The 20530-nt window shown below is 35.3% G+C and overlaps 1 protein-coding gene across 7 annotated transcripts in view; it reads right to left on the bottom strand.

Moving 5' to 3' along the window:
* Positions 1-959: 959 nt before the first annotated feature.
* The window catches only part of LOC125052148 (lysosomal-trafficking regulator), a 75869-nt gene continuing 56298 nt past the window's right edge, over positions 960-20530 (bottom strand). For 6 of the 7 annotated variants that reach the window (XM_047652761.1, XM_047652762.1, XM_047652760.1 and 3 more), the window contains 19 exons: positions 19727-19931; positions 18660-18827; positions 17878-18086; positions 16897-17135; positions 16090-16280; positions 15368-15511; positions 13890-14170; positions 13081-13181; positions 11314-11575; positions 10360-10507; positions 9505-9645; positions 8677-8891; positions 7494-7643; positions 6626-6815; positions 5502-5680; positions 4591-4820; positions 3569-3795; positions 2639-2849; positions 960-1898 (listed from right to left, as the gene is read on the bottom strand). In XM_047652761.1, coding sequence (XP_047508717.1) covers positions 1766-1898; positions 2639-2849; positions 3569-3795; positions 4591-4820; positions 5502-5680; positions 6626-6815; positions 7494-7643; positions 8677-8891; positions 9505-9645; positions 10360-10507; positions 11314-11575; positions 13081-13181; positions 13890-14170; positions 15368-15511; positions 16090-16280; positions 16897-17135; positions 17878-18086; positions 18660-18827; positions 19727-19931 — 3624 coding nt within the window. In that variant the 3' untranslated portion in view covers positions 960-1765. The remainder of the gene's footprint in view (positions 1899-2638; positions 2850-3568; positions 3796-4590; positions 4821-5501; positions 5681-6625; positions 6816-7493; positions 7644-8676; positions 8892-9504; positions 9646-10359; positions 10508-11313; positions 11576-13080; positions 13182-13889; positions 14171-15367; positions 15512-16089; positions 16281-16896; positions 17136-17877; positions 18087-18659; positions 18828-19726; positions 19932-20530) is intronic. The other variant, XM_047652763.1, reaches the window with a different exon arrangement.

Here is a 20530-nt window from a genome sequence, read left to right as displayed (position 1 = left end):
TCTAATTGGACGGTAGAAATAAAAAAAAACTTTCATCGGTAATTTTATATTGCAAGTAATAAACTTACAACATAGCTGTTGTATCGAAATAAAAAACTTTATTAATTCCGAATAAATTCGTATATTGTCTGTAAGTAATGTCAGATGCTTTACATAAGAAAGTAAATTATCAATGAGAGACGTAACACTGAGAACCACCAACTTAAAAAAAAATGTATTAAAAAAAAACCTTAGTGATAAGTGTTTCCTACAGCGTTGCCAACTCTACCAACTTTTAGGTAGATCTACCAACTTTTTAGGTAAATCTAGCAAGTTGTAGGTAGATCTACCAACTTTTAGGATTTTTCTCAAATCTACTTTACCTTATAAATAAAGCATTTAGTACTATTGGTCTATCTCAACATTAAAAAATAAAATTAGTAATAAAAGTGAAAATGAAGAAAATTCTCCTCCACGAAAATTGAGGAAAATTCATTATGATCAAAAATATTCAAAATTCTGGAAAAAAGAACCAGAATATGCAGGTTGGATTAAGCATTTTAGTTTCCGGCCCCCATTGTCCCCACAAGTAAATTATGTTAGATTGATCTCTTCAATCCATAACATGCTTTGATTTTTTTTAATGAATATTGTTCATTTTTTAGTTAATATTCATTTTTTTACTATAATACTATTGTGATGTGATTTATAACATTTTTACGAAAAAAAAAAAATAAATTAAAGGTCATCTTAGAGTAAGATTTTATATAAAACTCGAAATTATAGTTGGTAGATCTACCTACTTTTCGAATTAAATATGGTTGGAAACAACCAACTTTTGAAATTGTATCTACCTACTCGATAAAATTTGAGTTGGTAACACTGGTTTCCTATATAATATGCTCCTGCTTTTCACTTTACATACTGCAACACTTGTGTGTGGACTTTTGGATATCCAAAGATGAAGTAACAAACACCAGTAATTATTAAGTATTTATTATACAACTTAACAATAATCAACAAGGAACGAATCATAATATTATCTAAATAGGATACTTCTCTTTATTATATATAAGAAAGACATTCCATGTAGTCTTTTAAATATGACAGATAATATATATATTCTTAATCTAAGATTGAGAGCAATATAATTCGATATGATAGTTTAGTTTATCTTACTTATAAAATCAAGTCTTGATACTTGTAAAGATTAAAATATTTTCTAATAACATGGGAGATTTTTTCATTTAAACTAACAAATTTTTACTGAGCATTTATTTTTTTCTACTGGAATGTAAAATTAAAAACCTTAATGGCCAATAGTGTAATAAAATAGTGTTTGTCATGTATTTATTTGAAAATCATTTAAACAATTATTAAAAATACATTATGCCTCTGATCACTTAACTTAATAAAAAAATACCTATATACACATTTACAAGATTTATCTTAACAACTATAGCAAGTAGTGAAGATTTTGAATCTCCACTTTGTAGGAAGACTGCTTATTGTTTAATATAAAAGGCAAGAATTTACAATTTTAAAACCCTGTAACAATAATAATTTCAAAATATTCCAATATAATTTTCTGATATGAATATAGCACCTGCCTTTTTAGCTTTTACAGAAGCTACAAACATAATATTTTAAATTCTTAAATTCAGACTGTTATCTGTGACATAAAAGTCATTAGGAGAATATTCGAGTTCCATTTTCAAATTTTTGACATTATTATATATTATAAATCTATGCGTATTTTGGGATGTATTTTCCGGTGCTTTCCTGTTTAGAGCAGGGCATGCGCAGGTAGTATACGTACGGGCGAGGGTTTTGCAGCGTGATCCACGCTTTCCCACGCTACAACGCCGCCATCTGCGTAGCTCGCGAACAAGATTTCGTTATCATGGCTGAAGGATATGCTGAAAACCGTTCATTACAGATTTGAGGAGCAAACCTTTTTGAAGTTATACTTCTTTTGGCGCGATGGAGAAAAATTATGAGAGTGAATTTTTACACCTAAATGACACCTAAATTCTACATCGTAAAGTTAGTTCTAGGTGGCATGAAAATCGATAATAACTATGTTCAAGTTGTATATTCTAGTATTTTATATTTAGAACACTTGTTTAGTAACAGTACAATTAAACAGTGTTAGTAAATAAATATTATTTTGGTGTTTTTATTAAATCAATTTCATATACGACGGTGATAGTGTTTACTAATAATAATTTATTATTTATTAGTATATCTATATATATTGAATATTAGTGATAAAACTGATTTGAATAAACTGTTTAGAGTGCATATATAGATTTGAGGTTAATTGTCGGTATATATAATTTTTAATTATTGCTTCAATTATGGAAAAAGCGAAAATCAATTTGTAAAATTAACTTGATAAATTTTTACATTAATAGAACCTTTTTCATTTAAATAAAATCTTTTTGATTAATTTTAATATTTATCGCTAATCACTACTGCATTTTAGTTATTTTTTTTCCATACGCCAAAGAAGTATAACTTCTAACGCGTGTACGTAAGTAGTACACTCTTTTTTCAATGAATAAACTAAAAGAAAAAATTACAATTACTTTCCAACTTGCAAATTTGAAAGTTCTTTGTATGAATTGAAACTAAAGTGTTTTTCACATTTGTGTACCTGAGCGTATCCCGGTCAAGATGTTCAGTGTGTGGATGGGGCTGGGGTGAGGGCTGGGGTGGCGGAATGTGCGCCAGAGGACGAAGTTCCCACGACGAGTACAGCCGGATGGCCCCAGACCGAAGCCCAACTGCTATGCAGTTCACGCTGGTGCCCTCCGCGCACGCCGAGTAACGCACGCACTTTACTATCTCCGCCACTTTGACGCTACCTATATACACAAGGATTAATTTTAAATACGCCATTGAGACTTTTATAACAAAATAAAATCCTGCCTAGTCTTAATAGAGATTAGATTATTATCATACAAAGCTTTATGTATGCACAAATGCACCCTACGTGAAGCAAGAACTAAATTTTTATTGAAGTTTACTCCTTAAGAAACGATTTGAATGATGAATTTTATGAGGAGTAAAATCAAGTGTAACACGAAAAGTTGAGGCGTTATGTAGAAAGAGACAAACATATATATCTGTAGGATTGAATGTGTAAAAGAATGAGATGGAATACATTACACAGCGTATCTCATTCTAAAACACATGGATTTATTAATAACAAAAATAAGTCCTTATTTCATGATTATACCAGTTAAATGACATAAGAGTCTAAGAGTATTATGTTATTATTATTATTTATTTATATCATTTTGTAACATACTTTATGTAATACGCTTTATTGAAGTAATATATATAATCCGAATAATTACAGATATATGTTTGATTCTCTTATCATTTTAGCAGATGCGTTCATTTACCCTTTTTTTCTATTCGATATATATCATAATTATCGTTCGTAAGGAGTAAACTCCAATCGTGCGTCGTAGCTGACACACACACACTTTTTTTTAAAATAGAAAATTTGCTAAATGTAAAGCAGTTAAAAGTAAAAAAACAAGCACTAATATTTAGAAGTACTTGATAATATCCTCACCAACAAATCGTCCGTTAACTGTGTGTACTCTAATCAGCGACTTATACTTGTATGTATCGTCGTGTTCGTATTCCATTCCTTCATTATCGGCGTACTCATCTCTACGAGCGCGTACGTCACTGGTAGCGGGCGCGTGTACGCTCGCCACGTCACTTAATGTAGGGCTAATCGCTACAAGGCTAACTTGCAACATTTCACGATTTGGAAGAGTACGGATGTATGTTAACCTGAAATATATTTTCAATTGTTTATATTGCTATATGTTTTATATTGCTGTTGCCAACATAACTTTAGTAAGATTTTTTTTAAATTCCCAAACCTGGGGTTGCTTTTTGTAGTAGCTATGCTAGCTAGGTTTGTAAATATATAACTTCTGCGCTTTTACGAGAACTACACAAAGTTGAAAACTAATTTAGGAAATAAGGAACTAATGATTGTTAGACGTCACGATTGCTTAAGGCATTTGATATAAAGTCTTCTATAATAAAATCTTCAATATTATATCATCGACAAAATCAAATAAGTTCAATACATTTAAAGAAAAAACTTTTTAACCGGATTAAAGTTATGTATCATTATAAATTTACAATTATTTAACATAATTTTAAATTTATCCGACGTTTCGCGTGCTTTACAGCGTGCTTGATCACGGTGACTGAAGACAAAAGGTGTTGGATGTCAAAAAGTATCACAGCTGCAGAGAAAGTTGTGTTATCTGAATTTATTTCCCCGGAGTTGGTATCGACTAAAAGATGGAGGGTTTTGGCAAAAATGGCTCACGGTGTCCTCTATTTAGCGGATTGTTTTTCTTGAGATTTTAATTTGGATATTATTGGATCCCAGGTGTTTGACAATTTTAGGCCGTCTTCTCTATTGAAATTGGGGTGTTTTTTGATTTCAATGGCTTCGCGTACCGATCTTGGCAAGAATCTTTTTTCTTTCGCAAGTACTTTCGTATCAAAGCGTATGTAGTTATGTTAATCAAAGACAATACTAAGTTCAATACAGTGTAGATTACGTACTCGTGCAAGTCCCAAAGCACAATGAGTCCGTCTTCACTCGATGTGACGAGCAGCGTGACCGCTGGCTGCGCGTCAATGTGCGTAATAGGTGCGGCGTGCGCGTGCAATTGCCTCGTTCGAGCCCGAAGCACACCACCGCAGCACTCTGCGCGTATCACCACTACGGCCCCACCGCTAAGGCCCAATGCACAGCCCCATCTGCCTTCCTGCCACGTGCATACTGTCGTTATCTGAAAAATTGTGAATGATTTAAACATTATAATAATTAAAATTCACATAAATTCGATATTGAAAGCTAATCTTGCTTTTCTACTCAATGGCGTATTTAAAATACGGACGGACACAGTAATGTGTCTGCACGATGCTCTTTTTTATAGAACTCTTTCAAATGAAAACAAATCAAAATACGCTTATTCAATTTAGATGCGTCTTAGCGCATGCTTTTGAATCTCAAAAACGTTTACAAAATTCGCGAAAGAGCAAGACTACGCCATCCGTTTGCAAAACTACCAGGAGGCCATGTTCTGAGAAGAACGAGCAAGAAACTCAGCAAGTTTTACCCTCCCTCTACATTACAATTATTTAAAGGAAAATGTTATAAACCACGTCATTAAAGTTACATAAGTAAAAAAAAATATAAAAATCTGTTCTGTGATTTACTACATTCACCATTACACACAAATCAAATTATAAGAATATAATTACAACTATTGCCAAGCGTTTTTATCTTCCAAGTAATCATTGACTGTGTAGTAACCTTTACACATTAAGGTTTTAAATCTTTAAATATACATATATAATATATGATATAAGCAACAACATTAACTATGTTAAACATAGATGGGTTCAATAAACCTAAAGCGAAAAGAACTTTTAAAAAGATTACTAATTTTTATGGCAGAAATACATACCTGTTCAGTAGGTGGTGTATGGAACAAGATATCCGGAGGCAGATCTCTGCGCCGACGCAGTCGTACTGCACCGTCACCGTGGCCCCAAGATACCAATCCCACGTTGAGACCTAAATTGGGACTATTCGACGAGCTGTTTTTATTGTTAGCTGCTCCTGATCCCGTCGCTAATGGTTCATCTAGAAGAAAAATGTGATGAAATTTATTAAACAATGTCTGTGGTTTATATGAGGCCATGTATGCTCTACTCATAATATTGGTACGCAGACGGGTTGACTGCATTGTTTCTAGATTTTTCCACTAGTTAGAGAACTATTCAGCAGGCTGAAATGTGAATTCTGAGAGGAGGAGGAGTTTCAGGAGAGGGTCAATCACATATTAGAAAAATCGTTATTTACAGAATGTTACCCTAGTTTTCAGGAGGCTAAAACAATTTTTCAGACAGTTTCAGAACAAGTGTAGGCGAGCGGTACACTTTTCAGGAAACCCGCTTTCAAACCTGGTTATACCCCTTTGATGAAGGAATTTTGTAGGTGTGGGAAAAGGACGGTATGAAACGCGAGAGAAAGGGAAGATCAGAACCTTCTCGAAGCTATACCGAGCACTCTAGAACGCCGTACGACAAGGACGGAGCAGTGTGCGAAAGAGATAGCGAGTACGCATTTTCTAGAATTGTGCGATCGCTACTCAGTAGCGCTCCTGCCTAGAAAGTTCTCGAACTTCGTCAAGATTATTCCCAGGGATATATAAGCGAGCCGAAACGCGACCAATTAGTTCAGTTTTGAATGCGATTTCAAGAGATGATCCGAAGAGATAAAGTGCGAATATAGTGAATACAAGTGATAAAGTACTGTGTGAAGGACGTAAACTCCTCGTAGATTTAATTGGAAATAAACCCTTGAAGAAATCTACGGCGTTTTCTATCCGATTCCCTAGCTCGTAACAATATCAATTAGTAGGACGTTTCGAGCACTTTTCAGCAAACAGGATAAAAAATATTAAAAAATCTGTTACAGATATTTATAGTATTTAATAAATAATAGTCTACTAAATACTGAAAATCTAAACTTTCTTAAATTAACATTAGATGTGTCAAAAAGCATTATAAAAAGAAAAATACGTACCATGCACAGGCATAAGTGCAGTCCGTTCGAGCGAGACAACTACAGCCCGCGCGTGTGGTAGCGGCAATAAGGCGTGCGCAGACGCGTACGTCCTTCGTAGAACTTGTCTCGCGGGAGGCGCGCCTGGTGACCCACAGTACCGGCCCCAACGTACACCACGGACCCCTGCGTATACTGATGATGAGGCCTGCTGTGAAGGAGATAGTGTTTTTTATTTTAGAAATGTTTAATCTACTTAGGATTAACGATAATCGTAATTTTTTTAGTAATTATTAAATATAATCTATATATATCTATAATATATCGAAGACGACTAAATTTTGTTACGTATACATTACTTAACAAGATCGTGCCATAAAAGTAAAAAAAAATATTTATACTTTGTTTATAACAATTTTTTTACTTTAACATTACTTGGATTTTTTAATTTTTGTTAAAGTAAAAAAAATATGATATATAATTATAAATAATGGAGATAGAGTTCCAGTTTTTTATTGGAAATTTCCTCCTCTTTCAGAATCTTATTTGAAATTTCTTAAATATTAATAGTTTATTAAATATTGGCAAAAAACGAAATGCCATTTTTTTTTTTCTTTAATTGTTTATAACTTTTGCAATTTTTTATGTGCTAATACACGCTTTTGGCACATTTTTCTAGACGTCATTCCGGATACAATTTCGCACATAATTTTAATAGCAGTATCTCTATTTTGTACCATTTTCAACTTGTCGACTAGACTATGTCCTTAGTTATGTTTTAAACCTATATCTCAGATATTAGATAAATATATAAATTTAGTATGATAGCGTTCGAAAGGATTACGATTCAGCTGGAAATTGTAATATGGTCTTCATTTAGAATTCTCACCTGCGCGTGGTTTGCAAGATCCGGCGCCCTGTGCGGATGTGGCGCTCGAAGCAATTGACGGGGTGCCTGTCCGTACGTACGCACCATTGCTTCAGCTGCTGTGCGATCCACTTCGTCTTCCAGCGCAGTTGGGTCAAATCCGTAGTACGTCTGTACATCGGAACACAACCATTTTAAAGTACATAGGTAAGATTTCTTGTAGTTTCGGCTTGAAACCTAGGCTGTACGAGTCAAGGCTGTACATTTTACTCACTAAGGCTTTCGTGGCGATTACTTAAATCGGCGAGTATTACCAAACGCAGGCACTCTCTGTAACATTTTTTTTTATGGCTCTGGCACGGTTTGTGCATTAGCCAGCGTCAAGTATAAGATTTTTTATAATTCGTGCTTGCCTTTAGAAATTAGACCGTGTCCTCCATGTACGGTTTAAGCACTCGCCCGGTACCGCACAACCCTCCCAAAGGCCGAGAACAAATTTAAATTAAATTAAAACTTGCCCTCGAACCGGGAATCGAACCCGGTACCCCTCACCTAGCTGCCACTTAATAAGACCGCTAGGCTATGAGGCCCCCTTCTTTTTAACATTTACATAACATTCATTTAGCATTTGTTTTATAGCAATTAGCATTTAATTATTTCGAATTTATTCCTTCTTTGTACGCGAGTGCTTAATATATAGTCATAATAATATCCTCCATTAATGAAAGCACCCGATGACTCAGGAAGTATTGAACGTAATGGAAAACTACATTAAATATTTTTATGAAAAATCGTACAGCGTCTAAGAATTTCCATACAAATGAAACAGACGCTTTGTACTGAATTTATCAAACTCACGGTAGAACAACATTTATCACTGTTGATCCGTGACCAATAGTGATAATTTCAAAGTAGAAAATAATTGGTTTTCTTTTATATATATTTGTAAATTGCATGTTTGTATTTTTTAAAATCTAGTTTGTTTTTTACTTTTAATGTGGAAATTATTTTCTATTCATCATTGTAATGTTGTTTAAATGTTGTGCACACTTCTTATTGATGCACATGCATGTATCTTGTTTTCTATGTTATGTGTTCTCTGTAAGTGTTTGTGTGTTTCGTTAGTGTGCCTTTTAAAATAAAATAAAATTTAATATGGTTTGGTTGACGTTGTATCAGACAGAATATGAGTCAAGATACTAACACATGCTGGAAAGACATTGATGGCATCGACGGCGTTTTGGCCGGTCTGCTTGTAGCCGAAGACAAGGTCGATCCAATGTGGAAGACCTTCGGCCACATGTGGTGCTTCAAGGGCTTGGCGGTGTGCCAACGTGAAGAGACGAGCGTCAGCCGCCCATCGAGGAAGTTCTACGCTATCCACGCGTAGGCCGCATTGACGAACTCCCAATTCCAAACCTAAAAAAAAACATGTATATCTTTCAAGAGCTCAAGAAAGAAAAGCTATTAATATTTTTATGCAAAACAAAGTTTCGTGATCGTCATTTAAAAAAACTGCCAATAAATGTTGTGTATTTATTAGGCTTAATTGAAAAAATACAATATAGACATGGGGTATGCCAAAAATAGTTGTGATAATATTACTTAATTAATTAATGAAGCGTTTATGAAAGTAAACAGCGATGTTAATCTAATGTCAAAAAATAGGTATTATAAAACTTAAACGGGTTTTAATTATGTATGTAACCATCTATCATTGTAAAAAAGCAACGGGTCAAGATTTTTATTACTATTTTACAAAAACCAAGGACGGACTATGTACATAGGATAAAATTGTGAAGATTTTGAGTCTTTCAAAAGATTTGCTTATATGTTAATAAAGCACATATAACTCGTCATTCAAATGGTTTTTGAACTCTTGGTAATAGTTTGTTACGTTTGTTTGAAATTGAAAGCGGCCCAAAAGTTGTTGAGTTTGAAAACAAAAATTAGTTTGAAATATGTGATGTTCTGAACTATTTGAAAAGTCTTTTGAGGTAATTTGGTTACAAATAACGTATATTCACTGTACCTTCATTGTTGTAGAACAATTCGGGCAGATAGTAGAGCTCAGGGATGAGTTCCTTGACATCGGTGGGAGAGTCGTGAGTGATGAGGCGCCAGGTAGTTGCAAGTGAGTGGAACGTCCGGTCTGGCATATCGAAGTTGTTGTCTGTAACCAATCAATATACATTATACAATTTATACTAAATTTTCATACCACCCGGAGTACCCTAAAGTGCCTACTGAACTGGTAGTAAAGGTCAATTTAGATTTTGAAGTTATACTTCTTTAGGCGCGTTATGACAAATTGATGGGAGTGAATTTTTACGATGCGCGCGCACCGTGACACAAAATTAACAGAATGAAGTTGCCCACGGAAGATGCTACGGCATTGGACATAATTTAAAAACAACATTCGAATAATAATAGAATAATAATAAATATTTATTTATTTAATTTTTCAAATGTAAACCGAACTTTATTGACTATAATGACTCCTTTCCCAGTCTTTGATTATTTAATTGTAATTAATTATTTGCATGCAATCAAAAACTATTTTTAATAATGCCAAAGAAGTATAACTTCTTACGCGCGTACATAAGTACACGCCCCCTTTTTTTTATCGAAGTATCCATAGGTGTACTTTGTGTTACGTATCCGAAGAAGGTTAGTTTATATTGTTTTGTCGTTTTTAAAACTTACCTAAGTAGATTTGTAAGTTTGTAAGTAAATTTGTATTTTTCACTAATCACGGCTTTCGCTAACCATATCTGCTGAAACAAGTCATCGAAAGTCTCTACATGAATTTAAATATTCAATAATAAGAATTATGTTTATTATTAGAAGCCTAAGAAAAAAAAATCTAACCGTTTATGTGACTCACCCTGATAGGAAAGGAATTGCTCGGTGAATGGAGGTACCCGCACGAGATAGTGTAGTACACCGCCTGAGTTGGAGTACAGCGATGCGTAGTGATGTGGCTGACGGGATAGTAGTGGACTGCAGCCTATGCGTCGAGCGGCTTTCAGGTCCTAAATTGTACGTTAATGGAAGACTGGCTAGTATACTTAATAGTAGGATTCTGTGAGGCCGTCGTCGTAAGGACGAGGGGCAGAAAGGGCAGGGAGGACGGGTCCGACCTCCCTGTTTTCTCCGCCTAGTCCCATTTGATCGATCGTCAAACAGAAAGGATGCTGACGCATTCTTTTAAGCATTGGACCCGACTTTACTTAAGCACTACAAACCTTTGAGACCTGATAGATTAAAAAAAAATAATACATTAAGAAAAGTCTCTATACTTATAGACTCAATCGGTGGTTGCGCGTATTTTCGTATGTATATGCGCGTTCGTATACGGTACTAATCAGAAAGGTAACAATAAAAAGATATGTTGATGCCTAATCAGGGAGCATTCAAGTATTACGTCACGCAATTTTTGGAGATTATTGCCCCCCCCCCCCCCCATGTAACGCGCCGTAACGTTTTTCTGTACCCATGTACAGTACTATACTAAACGTTTCGTGACCACCTAGTGACTCTTTATACCTAAAAGTTACCATTATGTGGTATAAAGTACTGGAAAGTCGAAAATAATATTAACAATAATGCGAAATTCAATCCCCTCCCCGCATCGCAACGTTTTACAAAAGGACCCCCCCCTCCCCCAAAATTCGTTACGTAATACTTGAACGCTCCCTCATACAAATGAATAAAAATATTGTACGTTGAATGTTAGTAATAAGAAAATACACGGGAAAAATCGAAGGTTTGTCACGATTTAAAAATTCTACATGGCTTATGAAAAATATTTAAAAAAACTGTTAATTGTTATACTTACATTATACGTATTGATGTAATGCTGCTCCCTATTCTTATTCTGGACAGCCATGGGCTTGCTTAAGTCTCTGAAGGACGCAGGGTCTGTCAGGTCAAGGATTTTAGAGATATAGTCGGCCAGGACAAAAGGCATCACGGGGTACTGCATTAGGTCATTGTATGAACGACCCGCAAGACTGTTTAGAATCATCAGGTACTCCCAGTTTGTGATGAGGCCATTTCGCCATTGATTCATTGCTTCTGTTAAACTCTCTGGTTCCGTTCTGAATAAAATTTTAAGTAGTAAAACGATTTATTAAATTAAAAATTGGATGTCTAATAAACAGATGTTTTTTGTTTCCTTTACTTTAGCGAAACAATTTAACACGAAGTTACATAGTATATATACAGGGTGGCCAAAAAGTCGTGGATCAAACGCAAATAGGGGATAGATAAGGTCATCAGCGGCAAAAAATTGTTCTACGGGAGGTCTCTAAGGTCAACCCCTGCAGAGTTATGATTTATTTTGGTTTTTATATGAAAATTGACTTTTTTTTTACTAATTCTTCTTAAAATTCGTAAATATCTACATCCTGTATCTTTCTCATAATATCCACTAGATTGGTACTGATGAGTTCTTGCGTTAGACATACTATTTATAGTTGTTTATTGAGTGTATTCAAGATAATATTAAGTGATACGATATAACATTTTTTTCAAATCATAAATTTTTCTTTACTTTGGACCCCATTGTGAAAAAAGATTACTCCACCGAAAAGTGTCCCTGTACTACATACAATTTTGGCGCATTTAATAGGGATTCTGAAAAGGTATTACACGTGGTCATGAGTCGCTCTAATATCTTTCTAGGAAGAATTACAAACAACGATTATGAAATAATAATTGTATTAAAACAATTATTTCTCAATGGTTGTTTGTAGGAAACAAAATATTTTACAATAAAATATGCTCAAAATTCCTGACTCTGACCATAATACTTAATTTGCACCGTCTTATCAAATTCCTACGTAACCCTCCAGCCATTCGGTCCAATTTTTTGAATCTAGTCCGATTCACACAGTACTGGTCACAGGTAGGTAAATAATCTATCATAAGTCCGAATCGTTGTTGTACCATGTGTAATACCTTTTCAGAATCCATATTAAATGCGCCAGAACTTGTAATACAGGGTCACCTTTCGGTAGAGTAATTGTTTTTCACAGTGGGGCCCGAAATAAACAAAAAGTAGTGATTTGAAAAAAAATTATATCGTATAACTTAATATTATCTTCAATACACTCAATAAACAACTCTAAATAGTATGTCTAACGCAAGAACTCATCAGTACAAATCTAGTGGATATTATGAAAAAGATACAGGATGTAGATTTTTTCGAATTTTAATAAGAATTAGTAAAAAAAAGTCAATTTTCATATAAAAACAAAAATAAATCATAACTCTGCTGGGGTTGACCTTAGAGACCTCCCGTAGAACAATTTTTTGCCGCTGATGACCTCATCTATCCCCTTTTTGCGTTTGATCCACGACTTTTTGGCCACCCTGTAATAATATTTGCAGAGATTATTTTCTAATAATTTGATAGCACGAAGTACACAACTAGCCTACTTTAAATTTAAATTTTCTTACTAAGTGAATGTAATTCTTTGAACCGAACAGATGTATATACTGTATTACCAGAAACGACTTAAAATTCAGCTCCCCAATCTAGCACCAAAATTCTCTAAAAGATTTAAAACTTAACAACAGTTTAACTAGAAAAAAATCTTACTTGATATGTGGATGCGTGCGCGCAAGATGAGAAAGGAAAGCAGTTCGATCGGCTGGTGTTTCAAACGCTAGCAGATGCGCTCGCGACGGACGAACGAACACCTATAAACATACATTTTAAACAACATGTTACGACGGGTTATTTTGGTTAATCATTCTTCTAGTATATAAAATTGGCCTCAATTCCATCCGATGTAAAGAAGGACGGGCAATTTGAGAGCACGCCTGCCTATTTAGCCCCCCGCTTGAATGAACCCATATTTAGGAAAGATTGAGGGGCTTGGAGGAGGGCGGAGGCAGGGGGATTGTTTTAATAATTATTGATATTACAGGTTCTGGTTATAGTTTTTTTAATACTTCGGTATATACAAATTTGAAGACGTCTAAGAGCTTTGGTATAATAGTTTTTAAACTTTGTCAAACACAAATTGTATTCATTATGGATCTTAAAAAATATTACATAAGGGTCTGTTTCACAATGTATGGATAAAGTACCAAATAGCTATGCAACACATAAATTATTTGGCAGATAAATTGTGCTATATGACACTTCATCGGACTCATAACTTATGATGGACTTTATGTGACGAATAGCGCTATCTGACAGTCGTGAAACACAACAATAGTGTTTATCCTACCAATAAGTAATAAATAGCTAATTTGGATATGTGGAACTTATCCGTAAATTGTGAAACAGACCCTAAGTATTTAATAACTTAGACACATACGCATCCTAACAACTTACGACTATAATAAGGGCTTTTTCATAACTGCTATATTTAAACAATAATTTCACAATTTGTTAATCACCTCAACTGCTCGCTCCTGGAGGCACCACCGTCTCGTGGCAGCGGCATAGACACTAGACGCTGGCCACGCTATGCCCTCTGAATTTTCTGGCGTTGCATCTGGCACAAAGTGCATAGCTCTGTCCGTGAGGAGTAATTCACCGGCGGTCTCAGCAGCCACGCTCACGTGGAGCACCCGAGACATATGTTGCACTGCTTCTCCGCGTTGAAGCCTCGCCCCTCTGGCCCCACCCCCGCCGCCTGATAATACGCTGCGTAATGGTGGTGGATGCTGTGCGTTTTCTATATAATAGATAATATGATTTTTACACGCTTTATATTAGCTTCACCTGTATGTATGTATGTATGTATGTAACCGACTCCTTCGGACTCGATTTTGACCCACTTTTAACGGACAGTTTTAATTCAAACTTTGCGCACCTGTCAAAGATCGATGACAATGCAATAATCCGAAATAAAAATGAAAAAAAAAAAAAAAAATTAACTAAAAAATAAATAAATATAGTTTAAAAAAACTAAAAAACACGCTTTTAAAGCTCATCAAACTAAAAAGTGAAAAATAATTCCTAATTTAGACTGAAAATGGTAATGAACAAAAAATACTGGTATTATTGTGAAAAAGCGTGGGGCGCTCTGTGCCATATTTTTCGTCTATCGAGCAACGTGCAAACACACAACAAGCGTGTTTTTTAGTTTTTTTTTAACTATATTTATTTATTTTAATATAAGAAATAGTAACCATAGAAACGAATCCGCTAGTATCATACGCTTAATAAGGGTCGTTAGAGTTTCATTTAATCAGTACTACAACCTCTTTAGGTCTTTGCCTCAGATTTCTGAATCTGTTTCATGATAAATTTTTTTATCTAAGAGGCAAGTAGGTGATCAGCCTCTAGTGCCTGACACACGACGTCACTTTTTGGGTCTAAGACAAGTCGGTTTCCTCACGATGTTTTCCTTAACCGTTCAAGCAAATGTTAATGCGCAATTAGAAAGAAAGTCCATTGGTCCAACACTGCTCTGAGTTTCATTTAAGATACTATTACTGTTCAAAAGAGATCTCAAGGCATCCATTCAGCCACATTCGATTCGAAATACGCGTGCTCATGTCACTATACTCGGGTACTACTATCGTACACTGAGTTGTAATTATTAGCTTAAATACTTATTTTCTCTTCTATAATTGCTTTTTAATCCATATATTCCGATAAGTTAAGACGACTCATTGGTCTAGTGGTTAGAACCCCTGACTGCGAATCCATGGGTCCCGGGTTCGATCCCCGGCTGAGACGAACATCGATGTGATGAGCATTTGGTGTTGTGCTTAGGTCTTGGGTGTTTAAATATGTATTTATATGTCTATCTATCTATAATATGTATGTATATCCGTTGCCTAGTACCCATAACACAAGCTTCACCAGCTTAGCATGGGACTAGGTCAATTGGTGTGAATTGTCTTAAAAAAACAAGTTAATTTACCAGTCTTATGCCTATGTAAAGGCTGTAGTTTGTCCGGCGGTAATCGAAGGTGTGCACGTCGCAAGCGTAGACGAACACGTGCGGGTCCTTCAGTGCTGTCCAGTTGCCAGGACATGGGATATCCGCGGGAGCGGTGCCACACACCTATTTAATCACAACGTATATCTTAACAATGCAGCAAAGGTTGTATATTGTTATAGAGTTCTTGTCAATTTTAGTTTTTTAATGTAATAATAACAATATATAAATGAAATACATATCAATCTTTTCCTACCACCTATTCAAAAAAAAAAGTCTCAAACATTTTTGACGTAAGGTAGGCTCGAGTCTAAAAGACTCTTGAATCTTACCCAAAATTTTGTTCATAACTGACTTTTTAAGTTTCTAATAAGGGGCCTCATAGCCTAGCGGTCTTATTAAGTGGCAGCTAGGAGAGGGGTACCGGGTTCGATTCCCGGTTCGAGGGCAAGTTTTAATTTAATTTAAATTTGTTCTCGGCGTTTGGGAGGGTTGTGCGGTACCGGGCGAGTGCCTAAACCGTACATGGAGGACACGGTCGAATTTCTAAAGACAAGCACGAATTATAAAAAAATCCTATACTTGACGCTGGCTAATGCACAAATCGTGCCAGAGCCATAAAAAAAAAAGTTTCTAATAGCATAGCTGATTCGGTTTGTTGGTAGCATAAATATAACGTGATTAAGTTAAAACATTTTAAAAACCTCTTTCATGCGCATGCGCATCAAGGGTGCGGGCCCAACGTGTGTGTGCACGTGCGAGGCGAGCGTGCGCGTCCCTTAGGTGGTCAAGGAAAGCTTTACGCTCAGCATTCTGCGCGTCCACAACACGCCGTGTCGCCGCCATGGCCGTTTCGCAAACACGCGCCGCCAATGCCGAACGGCTAAATACTGCCCTATAAACAAAATATATTTGTAAAAACATTTTATAACATGACAATCTAAATTCTCATGTCACAATGTTTGTTCCCATTCTCCTCCGAAACGGCTAGACCGATTCTTATGAAATTTTATATAAATGAAAATCAACTATTTTATATTTCTTTCAAAGTGGTGTCCCCAAAATTTTTATTTTATAGACAAAATTTTTTGTTTTTATTTTTTTATGATACAGCATACAAAATACATACAACCCTTAATTTTACCCCTCTACGATCAACTCCTATTTTTTAATAATATATATAATAATTTTTATTAATCAGACAAATACAGTCCATTGATTGATTAGTAAGTTAGTAAAATTAGATTTGATTTAAGATCTATGTTAGTAGAATTAGTAAAAATAAGAAAAAAGTAGTTAAATAAAAACTATCAGGTATAAAGCCCTAATATAGTAGATAGTTATTTTTATTGAACTAAAAAAATGTTTTCTAGAAATAATATACATGGCAAAACAACGTTTAGGTTAGCTAGTTTAATTATAAAACGTTATATAAGCATATAATTTTTAAAACATTAGGTTCCATAGTGATTTCCAGTAGATAATTTGAAATTTTAATAAATGATTCGTACTTAGCAATCTGCTGCGCCTGCGTGTGGGCATAATAAGTCTTGGCCCAGCGTAGTTCATCCGCACGTAAGAGACGCTCGGCCTCCGCGGGTAAGGGTCGTTCTGGCAAGTCAGCCTGCGAGCCCACCGCCCAATCGCGTGCCCAGTCCGTGATGGCTAACTCTACAGTTTCCCCGCCACCCTCTTCGCTCTCCGCTGCCAAGTGGATGTGACGGATCATCGTCAACAGGTATACCGAAAGCTAAGGAAACAGAATATGTTATTTCTATAGCAATCAAGCAACTATTGAGCCTGTTTTATATACCTATATATATTAAATATGTTTATTTAAGAGCTATCGGCTAACCCGTCTATCTTTTCATACAAACGCTCGTACGTGATTATGGCGTTGTAACAGATATTTCCTTGAAACTTTTGAACTAATAGGCATCTTGTGCACTATATCTAGGTTTCTATTAAAACGCGAAATCAAAATTTTAAGAAACAAATTCAGTACAAACCTCCAAAAATCTGCTTCTATGTACAAATTTTATATGAAGTTTGGGCGTTTATAATGTACTCATTAATAGTAACCGGAAAGAAATATTTGCATAGAAACCTTGCAAATGTAATGGAGTTTCTAAATAAAAAACTTTTTTTTATAATCTTGTAAGGCTTACGCAAAAAAAGACGTATTTCTTGGAACAAGTTTTATGAAATTTCCGCACACTATTTTTCTTTCAATGTTATCGTGTTCTCACTTGCTTGTTAGCCATTTTTATGAATGGCTCGCTATCTATCTATGCTATCTCTTGCTTTACCTCTTGTTCTGACATTGCGCTGGATGAAACAACAAGCTTTTTGGCCACGCTCGCGTTGCCGTTCGTCGGACGGGGAAGGGCGCTCTTAAGAGTCTTTTCTCTTATTTCTTTCCCAATCTCGTTTTGAGCACAGCCAAATATATCTTGAAACAAGAATTGATCTTCTAGAACACGTAAACATACCTTCCTCATATGAGAGGGGTCCTTAGGTGCAAGCAAGTCTCTGGCGTTAGGCGGCGCACAGTACAGGGTGCGTAGAAGCCGCGGCTGTAGGGAACGTACGGCCGATGCAGGGCTGGCCGCCCACCAGAACACTTCGCCAAGTAAAGCCGCCCATTCGGCACCGCCGCCCCAACGCCAACGCCCGCGGCCCGACCCACTGCCACTTACGCCTACGAGTAACAATATCTACTATAAGTACGAATCAGGAATGAGTTCTATAAGCGTGGTGATTTCTAAAATCTTCAGCCCATAGAATAAAGCGAGACTTAGGCACTCACTTCAGCATTTTATAGCATTATTTTAATATTTTGTTGTACGTGAATGATAAATATAGAGAGAAAATAACATCATATTATTTAAAGCATCCCGTTGACCCAAAAACAGTGGTAACTCTTTTTGTTTTAATATGCATGTGATAAAATTACCTAATCTTCAAGTTTATGATGTTATGCTTTTTTACTCTTGACATGTGTCAAGAGTAAAATAGCCAGTATTTTTAATATATGACATGTGGAAAATATAGTTTCCTTCTTTTTAATGCTATACCTTCTACTTCTGTTGGAGTATTGCACGGAAAACCAGCATTATATTTAAAAAAACGGCTAAGAAACATTTTCAATCTGTATTACTTCCATGACTTAACAATTTACCAAAATTTTCAGCAGAAAATAATTTTAAATTTGGAATAAAAAAACAAAGAATACTGACCGGTTAGAAAAGAGAAATAAAAAAGTAAAACATACCAGCAAGCAGTGTGTCCAACAGGCGAAACAGTAACCTCTCCTCGTCTACAAGCTCGTGACGCGGCGAACGCGAGAGCAAGAACGCAACGGCACGTGATACAACGGCTCCGTGACGAGACATCACCTCTCCGCGCTCGCTGCCTCGGCCTTCTACAGCTGACGAAAGTACTGCGCACACAAAACCGGTTATTTGTTTGTGTAAACGAATTTAAAAAATATATACATATATACTAGTAGACTCGGCCAAGCGTTGCTGTGGCTAAGGTTTTTGTCACATTACATAGTAGTAAGCAATCCAAGGGAAACAGTAAGAGTCATGGGGACGACCATGCTTCTTTGGTGGTTATGCCATTAAATAGTTGCTTATGTGAAACGTTGGTACTTTCAACACAGCGCCATCTGTTAGAATTGTGACTGTCAAATAATCAAAAGATAATTTGCAATAAAATAATATTGCGGCTATAAATTAAGATGTAAGCTATCCTATCTTTTAAGTTGGATCAAACTAAACACGGTGTGCAAATTTAATTTAAAATCGGATAGGTAGTTTAGGAGTCCATCGCGGACAAACAACGTGACACGTGATTTATATATATTAAGATATATATATTTAACATATAATAATTGTCGTTAATCTATATTCATATTATTGTAATTTGTATAAAAAGCCTCAATGACAACCCCAAAGTTTATATCTTTGCAATGTGACATTTGTTTAACAAATAATTAAAGACGTGTGGTTCTAGTATAAAATTGATCGAATTTTAATTCTAATTTTAGAACCCTTTAAAACACTTGATTTTATATTTGATGATCCTTTCGGCATTATCCATAAACGGTATTGCGTAATTATTACTGCATATAAATAAACAGTTTGTTTAATTAAAATATATCTTTATAGTTTGGACGGCTGCTATTTAAATGCGAATTGTACTGTATTCAATAATTTTAGCTTTACGGTGAATTTATACTATTCAATATACTATATATTTTCTTATACATATTTAATTCATAATTCTTTTCCCCGCTTAAATATATTTTTTTAGTAATATAATTTAAGTACTGACCATTAGAAAAGTAACCAGCTATCTTGTCAGCCGCGCTCACGTGGAACTGGTGTAGTCGGGTTTCAAGATGGTCAAGCTGTCCAATGTAGAGCTGCACTTGTGCGGCTCGAGCTGCGCGAGCGCATCCCTCCCCGTTGCCATCTGCGTCACCACTCACACCACCGCGCTCTATGTAGCTCAATAGGTGATGTATATCTACGATCAACTGTAACATACATAGATTTAAAATAACAAACGTTAATTCAACAGAAAAATTAGTCATTCTTGACAGTCCTGTCTACAAATGCATGGCATTTTTTTCTGTCACATACTACTGGTCGTACTTGAATTCGTGTATGCGGTGATGTTGGTTATTTCGACTATGTGTTTGCGTGTTGTCCCACGAGAATGTAAGTACGTGCTCCTATTTCACCATGCCTCCAGCTGATGGAGGACAAGTCTTTGTTTTTTTTTAAATGTATGTTATTATTATTAATTACATACTTTATATGTCATGTGGAACATGGTCTAACGGTTGCAGCTCCTTACAAACGTTGTGTAAAAAAAATCGCGATTTAAAAGAGTGGCGGAGAGTTTATTGCCAGTTCTTCTCTTCTGTTCTACGCCCTTAATTTGAGAACTGGCAGTAAATGTAAAATTAGAAGCATTAATATGTATTTCTTTATTGACGAGTCATAAGTGTACATTATATTACCTACATGATTAAATGATTTTTTACTTTTACAATAACAGAAAAAAACAATATATTTCCTTAAAACTTCTCTAAACTTTAAAATTAATTATTTATTTATAATTATTATATTA

Source organism: Pieris napi, chromosome 9 (assembly GCF_905475465.1).
Source record: "Pieris napi chromosome 9, ilPieNapi1.2, whole genome shotgun sequence".
NCBI lineage: Eukaryota > Metazoa > Arthropoda > Insecta > Lepidoptera > Pieridae > Pieris > Pieris napi.
Note: the sequence above shows the minus strand (reverse complement) of the source record. Positions and strands in the feature narration are given on the sequence as shown.